This window comes from Myotis yumanensis, unplaced genomic scaffold (genome assembly GCF_028538775.1).
Source record: "Myotis yumanensis isolate MYYU_CA2020_CCGP unplaced genomic scaffold, mMyoYum1.0.hap1 SCAF_23, whole genome shotgun sequence".
Classification (NCBI taxonomy): domain Eukaryota; kingdom Metazoa; phylum Chordata; class Mammalia; order Chiroptera; family Vespertilionidae; genus Myotis; species Myotis yumanensis.
The window spans coordinates 6,468,605-6,479,663 of record NW_027223774.1 but is presented as its reverse complement, the minus strand read 5'-3'; the positions used below and the strand labels follow the sequence as shown (position 1 = coordinate 6,479,663).

General features: G+C 42.8%; 1 protein-coding gene across 1 annotated transcript; it reads right to left on the bottom strand.

Annotated features, from left to right (window-relative positions):
- Positions 1-850: 850 nt before the first annotated feature.
- On the bottom strand, positions 851-10,927 carry LOC139000371 (zinc finger protein 418-like). The gene is made up of 2 exons (XM_070402598.1): positions 10,861-10,927; positions 851-2,822 (listed from the first exon to the last, which is right to left on the bottom strand). Exons 1-2 carry the CDS (start codon positions 10,892-10,894, stop codon positions 928-930), a joined length of 1,929 nt encoding a protein of 642 aa, XP_070258699.1. The 5' UTR covers positions 10,895-10,927; the 3' UTR covers positions 851-927.
- Between the last annotated feature and the right edge of the window lie 132 nt (positions 10,928-11,059).

Here is an 11,059-nt window from a genome sequence, read left to right as displayed (position 1 = left end):
TATGCTGGAAGAACAGGCTTGGCAACTCTATAGTCAATCCCCGAACTTATGCCCGCTGGGTGAGAGTCTCATCTCAGTGACAGAAAATGTAATAAATGATGAAGAACTTTCACCCAAACCCACAAAAGCCACATTCCTGGACTAAAGACAGCCGTTGTCTCAATCTTTCTTTTGATGCCAGCGCACCAATGGCTCTGATGGGAACATCTGAGAAACTACAGGAGCCAGAAAACATCTTGATTATAATCAATGACAATGACTGCTCCACAGAAGATAAACATGCCTGGAGTCCCTCAGATCTGTGCACAAACAGCTCTTGTAGTCTTTTCCTCAAAATAATTCCTGGACGCACAGTTAGATGAGGACCATTCCATCTAAAAGTGTGCAGTCTCATCCAACAACAATTACGTCAGTGATTCTGTAGTGAAAGGGTTTCCCCTGAATGCAACTGTGCTCAAACCAGTGACCATCACCCATGATGTTGTAGGCATTAGGGCACATAGCCCTCTGCAAGACCCTGGCAAGATAATTACTTCACAGGTATTGGCATCGCTTGCAAAAAAGAAAAATTCATGCTCCCAGATATACTTGAGGTTGTCACAGCTACCCCCTCATTGGAGTGATCTCTATGTATCAAAGCATTCATCTTCACATGAGAACTAGAGTTAAATGCACGCATAATAGCTTTCTCCATTGTGAACTCTTTGATGATATTGGAGGCCACTTTTACCTTTATAACATTTCCCACATTCAGTGCATTTATAAGGCTTTTCTCCTCTAAAAACTCTCTTATATTGATGAAGGATGTTCTTAGCAGTTAAAGATTTCCCACATGCACTGCATTTATTAAGCTTTTCTCCCATATGAACTCTCCGATGTTGACAATGGCTGGTCTTAGAGGGAAAAGATTTCCCACATTCACTGCATTTATAAGGCTTTTCCCGTGTGACTTCTCTTATGATATTGGAGACCATTGCTACTTTTATAAGATTTTCCACATTCACTGCATTTATAAGGCTTTTCTCCTGTATGAACTCTCTGATGTTCATGAAGGATGTACTTAGTGGTAAAAGATTTCCCACATTCACTGCATTGATAAGGCTTTTCTCCCGAATGAACTCTCTGATGATTACGAAGGGAATTGCTCTGCATAAAAGACTTCCCACATTCACTGCATTTATAAGGCTTTTCTCCACTATGAACTCGCTGATGTCGATCAAGGATGGTTTTAGTAGTAAAAGATTTTCCACATTCACTGCATTTATAAGGCTTTTCACCTGTATGAACTCTCAGATGAAAACGAAGAGTAGTGCTCTGGGTAAAAGATTTTCCACATTCACTGCATTTATAAGGCTTTTCTCCAGTGTGAATACGCTGATGACAATGAAGGACACTACTAGTGGTAAAAGATTTTTCACATTCATTGCATTTATAAGGCTTTTCTCCAGTGTGAATACGCTGATGACAATGAAGGTCACTACTAGTGGTAAAAGATTTTCCACATTCACTGCATTTATAAGGCTTTTCTCCAGTGTGAATACGCTGATGACAATGAAGGTCACTACTAGTGGTAAAAGATTTTCCACATTCACTGCATTTATAAGGCTTTTTTCCACTGTGAGTACGCTGATGTTGATGAACGTCGGCCGTAGTGATAAAAGATTTTCCACATTCACTGCATTGATAAGGCTTTTCTTCAGTGTGAACTCTCTGATGATATTGGAGACCACTGCGATAGGTAAAAGATTTTCCACATTCACTGCATTGATAAGGCTTTTCTCCAGTGTGAACTCTCTGATGAATTCGAAGTTGGGTGCTAGTGGTAAAAGATTTTCTGCATTCATTGCATTGATAAGGTCTTTCATCAGTATGCACTCTCTGATGATAAGAAAGATTAGTGCTAGTGGTGTAAGCTTTCCCACATTCACTGCATTGATAAGGCTTTTCTCCTGTATGAACTCTCTGATGACGATGAAGGATGCTCTTAGCAATAAAAGACTTCCCACATTCACTACATTTATAAGGCTTTTCTGCCGTATGAAATCTCTGATGTTGCAGAAGGATGTTCTTAGCGGTAAAAGATTTCTCACATTCACTGCATTGATAAGGCTTTTCTCCTGTACAAAGTGTCTGATCATTACAAAGGGCAGGGTTCTCGGTAAAAGATTTCCCACATTCACTGGAGTGATAAGGCCATTCTGCAGTGTGACCTCTCTGTTGATAATGAAAGCTAGAAAATTTGGTAAAATATTTTCCACATTCAAAGGACATAAAACATCGACTTCCAAGATGAACACCTTCTCCATGAAGAAATGAGGGGGTGTAACTAATGTCTCCCTTACAATCTTTTCTACTGTAATAATTATTTCTCCTTTGAAATGTCACGCCACAAGTCAAAATGGGATCTGGACTGTCCCTGGTCTGAGTAGCCTTTAGGTGGAGATGTCCTGACCCAGTAAGTACACTAAGCCCAACCTCCCCGCATGTGAAACGATTCTGGCACACACTGAAATTGCAGCTGTTTGCAAGTGACATCCTGTCCACACCTCTAGTGAAAGTCTTCTCTCTCACATGTTCCTGGTGAAATTTTGCACGGAAATAAAACCATTTTGCACACGCCCCACACCTCAACAGTATCTGTCTGTGTTGTGTTCCCTGCAGTTCCATCACGTGGAAAATGTTTCCTAAGACTAGCCCACAACTCTCACAGGGGTGGCTCTTCTGGGAAGACAAGGCTAACTTGGGATTCCTTGCCTGTGAAAATCTTCCAGAATCCTTTTGTTCTGTCGGGGCCTCCACATTCTCTGCACCACAGCAGCAACCTGAACAAAAGGAAACGTAGGTGAAGTGCACGTTGACCTGATCAAAACAGAATATCTTCACCACAATAGTTTATGTCACAACTGGACATGATTCCATACAATGATTTTCAAAAAAAGTGAGTCAGACTCTCAGAAAATGGCTGTTATATATAACATGGCCCAAAAGGTCACTGGATGAGGAAAATATCACCAAGGGAGGCCAGAAGCATAGACTGGCACCAAAAGAAATAGGCAGGGTCTGCTCATCATTACTCCACAAATGGCTTCCTTTCGACCTTTCATGCTGGCCATGTGAGTCTGTGTAGAATCATTCCAATGTATTCAAACCCATAAATCATCAATCATATTATGCACGTGATATTCAGGGTCAATATAATACGTGTGCACTCTAAGGCCTGCAGGCACGGAACAATATTGGGGTGCAGTAAAGCAAGATGTGTGAAACAGCTAGAGGTGCAAAGTTTAAAGAAGTTAAGATTATCCATGGGCTGGGAATCCCAGTAGAATGATCACTATTATAACTGAAAAGTGTCAACATTAAGCAAGGAGAAGTAGAATTGGGTGAGGAGTGGCAATGTTAACAAAACATTGTTGAACAAAATGAGTTCCTAGTTATGAATGTAACAAAGCCCAGGCGTGAAAACCTCCCCCAGAGCCCTTCCTCAAGGCAAGACTGCCTCTGGATCTGGGCTGTCACTGATAAAATCATGTTTCTCCCAAGTTCCACAAAGGATTCTTCCTCTTAAATCCGACTGGAGCCCTGCAGGGATAAATAATGCAAATCTTAAAAGGAAAACTAGCCCTGACTGGTTTGGCTCAGTGGATAGAGCGTTGGCCTGCGGACTGGAGGGTCCCGGGTTTGATTCCAGTCAAGGGAATGTACCTTGGTTGCGGGCACATCCCCAGTAGGAGGTGTGCAGGAGGCAGCTCATCGATGTTTCTCTCTCATCGATGTTTCTAACTCTCTATCTCTCTCCCTTCCTCTCTGTAAAAAAATCAATAAAACATATTAAAAAAAAAAAAAAAAAAAAAAGGAAAACTAAAGCCCTAGCCAGTTTGGCTCAGTGGATAGAGCGTTGGCCTGCAGACTCAAGGGTCCCAGGTTCAATTCCAGTCAAGAGTATGTACCTTGGTTGCGGGCACATCCCCAGTAGGGAGTGTGCTGGAGGCAGCTGATCGATGTTTCTAACTCTCTATCCTTCTCCCTTCCTCTATGTAAAAAAATCAATAAAATATATTTTAAAAAAAGACAAACTAAAAATATGGATGGTCAGTGCTATGGTAGAACAACAAAGCACAAAGGAGATCACAGACAAAAGACCTATGAGAGTAACATCAGCAAGATGGCAGAATGAGAGATAGAGAATCTTTCCGCATCCCAGAGTAAGTAGACAGCTACCCAATCTAATAATAGACAAACATGGTAATTGACCGTACCTTTGCTACTCCTCCCATTGGCTAATCAGCGTGATATGCAAATTAACCGCCAACAAATATGGCGGCTGATTTGCATACTGCAGGCGGGGCAGGACAGTGCCATCCGGCCCGCCCCATCACCATCTGGGCCTGCTACTTGCAACCCGGGGCAGTGGCGAGGGACAGCACTATCCTGCCTGTCCTGCTGCCATCCGGGCCTGCTATCTACGACCTGGGGTGGCGGGCGTCTGTGTGCGACCCGACCTGGGGCGGTGCCCCACCCCTGGATTGGCCCTGCCATGTGCAGGACCTGGAGCGTCGCCCCAACCCCCAGATCGGCCCTGCCATGTGCACGACCTGGAGAGGCAGGGCAGGCACCGAGGGATTGGGCCTGCCATCTGCCACCCAGGGAATGGGCCTAAGCCAGCAGGTAGTTATTTCCCGAGGGGTCCCAGACTGTGAGAGGGCACAAGTGGGGCTGAGACACCCCCTCATCCTCCTCCCGGGCCAGTGCACAAATTTTTGTACATCGGGCCTCTAGAGTAAGTAGACAGCTATCCTATCTAATAAAAGACAAAAAGGGTAATTAACCATACCTCCGCTATGCTTCCCATTGGCCAATCAGGGCGATATACAAATTAACTGCCAACGAAGATGGCGGCCGGCAGCCACGCAGCTGAAGCGAACATGAGGTTTGCTTCCTCCAGTGATGGAGGAAGCAAAGGTTCCTCGCCTGCCACGGCCCAGCTCTGAGCTCCGAAAGCAACAGCTCCAAAAGCAACAATATTTCAATTATAGAAGATAACAAACCCCAGATACCTGCTTTTAGCCAGCCGTGGCCTCAGAGCTGGAGCTGGCTCTCAGCTCTAGTGACAGCTGTAGAAGGTAAATAAATCCCAGAATAAAAAAAAAATAGAAAAAGAAAAAAAGGAGAGGCTGGGAGCTTCAGTCGCCCGCCAGCCTGAAAACGGCCCTCAGCCCCTTACTCAGACTGGCCAGGCTCCCCAGTGGGGACCCCGACCCTGATCCGGGACACCCTTCAGGGAAAACCAGCCGGCCCCCACCCGTGCACCAGGCCTCTATCCTATATAGTAAAAGGGTAATATGCAAACTGACCCTAACAGCAGAAAGACTGGGAAAGACTGGTCACTATGACACACACTGACCAGCAGGGGGCAGGCGCTCAATGCAGGAGCTGCCCTCTGGTGGTCAGTGAGCTCTCACATGGGGAGTTCTGTTCAGCCACAAGCCAGGCTAATGGCTGCCAGTACAGCGGTGGTGGTGGGAGCCTCTCCTGCCTCCTCAGCAGCGCTAAGGATGTCTGACTCCTCTCTCCGCTGGCAAGTGGACATCCCCCGAGGGTTGCCGGACTGCCAGAGGGATGTCTGATTGCCATCTTAGGCCCAATCCCCCGGGGAGCAGGCCTAATCCAGCAAGTGGTCATCCCCTGAAGGGTCCCAGACTGCAAGAGGGCACAGGTTGGACTGAGAGACCCCCCGCCCTGAGTGCACAAATTTTTGTGCATCGGGCTACTAGTCCATTCAATAAAATCCCATAGGAAATGGGAATAAAAGTACCATGAACACAAACAGTAATACTGAATACCAAATAAAGATAACTGCATAGAAAGGATGACAGGAAACTAACTAGGTGAGCAAACACATTTGAAGATCCCTAAAGTCAAAAACACGGGTTAATAATAACTAAGTAACTAACTAAAAAAAGTAAGGAAGGAAGGAAAGAAGAAAGGGTCAGCCTTTGCTGGTTTGCTCAGTGGATAGAGTGTCAGCCTGCTAATGAAAGTTCCCAGGTTACATTCCAGTCAAGGGCACATACTCAGTTTCTTCTGCAATGGTTTTTAACCTTCCTAATCCCACCACCCTTTAATACAGTTCCTCATATTGTGGTGACCCCCAACCATAAAATTATTTTTGTTGCTATTTCATAACTGTAATTTTGCTACTCTTATGAATCGTAATATAAATATCTGACATGCAGAATGTATTTTCATTGTTACAAATTGAACATAATTAATGCATAACAAAAGCAATATGGAATTATATATGTGTTTTCTGATGGTCTTAGGCCACCCCTGTGAAAGGGCCCTTAGACCCCCAAAGGAGTCTCGACCCACAGGTTGAGAACCGCTGTTCCTGTGGGTTCAGTACCTAGTAGGGGGTTGCAGGCTTGGTGCCTGCTGGGGGGGCGTGCAGCAGGCAGCCAATCAATGATTCTCTCTCATCATTGATGTTTCTATCTCTTTCTCCCTCTACCTTCCTCTCTGAAAACAATAAAAACATATTTTAAGAAAAAAAAAATTCAGGGTCAGCGTTACCACTATCAGCCACTGTGCTTCTCTTCTCATTGATCCTAGCGACTTGTTCTCCAAAAAACTGGAAATTCTTGTTTTTAAAAACCACAGAATGCCCTGGCCAGTGTGGCTAAGATGGTTGGTGCATCGTCCTGTGTATCCAAAGGTTGAGGATTCAATTCCCGGTTAGGGCACATATCAGAATGTGGGTTCCATATCCAGTTTGCATGTTTGCAGAAGGCAGCCTAGTGATATTTCTCCCCCATATCTATCTATCTATCTCTCTCTCCACATTTCCCTTCCTCTCTATGTAAAAGGAATAATAAATAAATACATAAGAATTTCAGGGTAGCCAAGAAGAAAACAGAGATCTCAAAAAAGTCTAGAGGCAAAGTAAATAACAAGACTTTTTATGTATAACATTCAGAAAATGTAATTATGAGGAGAAATTTCATAGAGATAAATGTCTCCATTGTCACAAAAGATCTCAAAGAACCTTACATGACACCTCACGAAAACTAGAAACACAACAGGAAAGTAAACCCAAAGGTTTCAAAGGAAAAAAACCATAAATATTAGAACAAACATAAATAAAAGGAAGACAAGACAAAAGAAAGGAATACCTAAAAGGTATATTTTTTAAAGATATATGAAAATGTGCAAGCCTTTAGCTACACTAAAGGAAAAACAAAACAAAACCAAGCTTCAAACAAGTAAAAAAAGAAATGAAACATGAGACATTACACCTGTCATTATGAAGCACAAAACATCATAAGAGATGTTGATGTTAGCACATGACATGATGCTCCATAGAGAAATTTGTCAAGATCCCACTACGAGCTCCTGAAATTAACAAACAAATTCAGAATCCTGTCCAGGTGGCTCAGTTTTTCAATGTGTGGCTCTGATGACCAAAGGTTGTAGGTTTGATCCCCCATCAGGGCACTTGTAGGGGACAACCAATGAATGCATAGATGGGTAAAACAGCACATCAATGCTTCACTCTCTTCCTTTCTCTGTCTCCCTTTCTGGCGCTGCAATCAATAAATAAATGCTGCCCAGTATGTGTCACTGATTGAGCACTGATTCGTGAACTAGGAGGTCACAATTCGATTCCTTGTTAGGACACCTACACTGGTTGCGAGCTCAATCACCAGTGGGGGTCGTGCAGGAGGCAGCTGATCAATGACTCTCTCCCTCTCATCACTAATGTTTTTCTCTCTCTCCTTTCTTCCTCTAGGTCCGTAGTCGGCAAACTGCGGCTTACGAACCACATGGGGCTCTTTGGCCCCTTGAGTGTGGCCCTTCCACAATACCACGTGCACGTACAGTGCGACTGAAACTTCGTGGCCCATGCCAGAAGTCGGTTTTCGACTTGGGTGAGTCTATTTTGAAGAAGTACTGTTGATATTTGGCTCTGTTGACTAATGAGTTTGCTGACTACTGCTCTAGGAAATAAAAAATACATCTATTTAAATAAATAAATAAATAAATCCAAAAATAAGTAAATATCCCTAGCAACTGTGCTTCACTGATGACAGTGCTGGCTTGTGCAATGGAGGGCTAGGGTTCGATTCCCAGTCAAGGGTAGATACCTAGGTTGCAGGTCCCATCCCCACTCATAGTAGAGGCACATGTGGGAGACAGCCAATCGATGTTTCTCTTTCTCTCTCTCTGTCTCCCACTCTCTCTCTCTAAAAAAAAAAAAAAAAAAAAAAATCAGTGGAAAAAATATCCTCACTATTCAGGTGAAGATGACAGAAGAATAAAGAATTAAATTCAGCTGAAACCGGTTTGGCTCAGTGGATAGAGCGTCGGCCTGCGGACTGGAGGGTCCCGGGTTCCATTCCGGTCAAGGGCATGTACCTGGGTTGCCGGCACATCCCCAGTGGGGGGTGTGCAGGAGGCAGCTGGTCGATGTTTCTCTCTCATCGATGTTTCTAACTCTCTATCTCTGTCCCTTCCTCTCTGTAAAAAATCAATAAAATATATTTAAAAAAAAAAAAAAGAATTAAATTCAGAAAAGTTACAGGATGCAAAATAAACATACAACCATTAGTTCCATTTCTACAACCTAATAATAAATTCTTTGATGGAATAATGAAGAATGTAATGAAATTTACAAAAGAATCAAAAACAATAAAACCCAAAGGAATAAATTCAACCAAAATGTGAAACATCTGTACAGTGAGTACTATAAGACAGTGATGAAAGGAATGAAAGAAAACACAAATAAGTTGAAAGACAACCTGTGTTCATGGACCTGAAAATGAAATATGGTGGAGATAGCTATAGTACACAAGGCAAACTACAGATTAAATGCAATCCCAATAACTCCAATGGTATTTTACAAAGAAATGAATAGAAAATCTGGAAATGAAATCAAAAGACCTCCATTAACAAAAGAAATCTTTTTTAAAAAATATATTTTATTGATTTTTTACAGAGAGGAAGGGAAAAGGATAGAGAGTTAGAACCATCAATGAGAGAAAAACATCGATCAGCTGCCTGCTGAACACTCCATAATGGGGATGTGCCCGCAACCAAGGTACCTACCCTTGGCCAGAATCGAACCTGGGCCCCTTGAGTCCGCAGCGGATGCTCTATCCACTGACCCAAACCAGACAGGGCAACAAAGCAATCTTTTTTTTTTTTTTTTTAAATATATTTTATTGATTTTTTACAGAGAGGAAGGGAGAAAGATAGAGAGTTAGAAACATCAATCAGCTGCCACCTGCACACCTCCCACTGGGGATGTGCCCGCAACCCAGGCACATGCCCTTGACCGGAATCGAACCTGGGACCTTTCAGTCCGCAGGCCGACGCTCTATCCACTGAGCCAAACCGGTTGCGGCAACAAAGCAATCTTGAGCAAGAAGAAAGTTGGTGGCATCACACTTTCTGACTTCAATTTATTACAAAGAGAAAGCAAACAAACGGTGTGTTGCTCTAGAAACACAGACACATTCATCAACAGAACAGAACAAAAAACACAGAGAAATAAGCCCAGGCATATACTTTTAAGTAATCTTTGACAAAGCAGTAGCCACAGAAGAAGGGAAAGATAGTTTCATCAATGAATGGTGCTGGTATAAATCGACATTCACATGTAAAACAACAAAACTGGACACCACTGATAAAATTTAACTGAACCTGCAGGACAGAAATGAATGTCAGCGCTAAAACTTAAAACTCCTCAGGACAACCTAGAGAAGAAGTTTTGGAGGTTTGTTTTGGACAGGAGTTTCTGAATGCGACACCAACCACCACACAAAATAGAAAAAAGAAACAGTCCACACTGCAACAAATAAAGAAAAATACCGTCTTTACTGAACAACAGCAATAAACAAAGTGAAATGAAAGGCAATCTAGAGAATACAAGAAAATACTTGCAAACCATATGAAGGAATCCCTTGAAGATATTGTGGATTCCGCTATGATCAGCACAATAAAGCAAATATTGTGATATAGACAGAAATTCACACAAATAGTTGGAGTTCTCCGGTAATAATGAAGGTATGTTAATACTATACTGCAGGCTAATACCAAAGTCTATATAACTTCATTTACAATATTTAATTGCTAAGCACTGGGACCAAGCATCTGAGCTTGCTAGAAACATGGTGGCACTAGACCTGCTGAACACAGGGTTGCCAAAAACATGGACTTTGTAGAAAAGTGTGTGTGGGGAGCAATATCTGCAAATATCTACTAAGCACATGCAAAAATATGTGTTCCTGTCTGTCATAAGCAATTAATATATAAAATCTACAAGGTATTCAAAACACTCTAATAAAAAAATACAGTTAATAAACATGATAAGGATGTGGAGACAATTTTTTAAAAATATATAGACGTGACCAATAGGAATATAGAAAATGCTTTTCTTATAAGCATAACCAACGGACATAAGACACTGGAGGGGTAGGGGAGTCCAAGGGATTGTCAAGGGCGGGGGAAAAAAAGGAGACATATGTAATACTCTTTGTAATACTTTAAGCAATAAAAAAAAAATAACAATTAAAAAAATGCTTTTCTTACTCATCAAGGTGGAATCCTTTAAGCTTCCTGCAATACTACCAACGACAAGTCCTTCCCTGTGAGTTTAGTGCAGCGGGGAGTATTGGGACTTCAGGAATAGAAGGGAGCAGCAGAAACAAACCAACCCTCCCCAGAACAGCAACTACCCAGGAAACTGGAAAAATCAAGCAGTACCACAGTCTACATGGAAGGACAGAGCACACCCTGGGGAATGGGGCCTGGAAAACCTCAAAGCCAAGTCCAGGTCACTGGTGAGAGTGAGGGTCTTACCCAGCGAGGATAGAAGTTCAAAGTTCTCCAGCATCACATTCAGGTACAGCTGTCTCTGACCCTCATCAAGGAGGCTCCATTCCTCCCTGGAGAAGAACAGGGCAATGTCCTCAAAGGTCACACCAACCTGTCAGAATTGAGACAATTGTAAGCAGACCTGCTTTTCTGAGAACCAGTAATCCTACTCCTTACACACCTT

Coding starts and splice junctions, on each gene's coding strand:
- LOC139000371 (XM_070402598.1), bottom strand. CDS start 10,894: ATGCTGGAGAACTTTGAACTTCTATCCTCGCTGG. Junction 2,823..10,860: donor TGAACTTCTATCCTCGCTGG/GTAAGACCCTCA, acceptor CCTTTTGTTCAG/GTTGCTGCTGTGGTGCAGAG.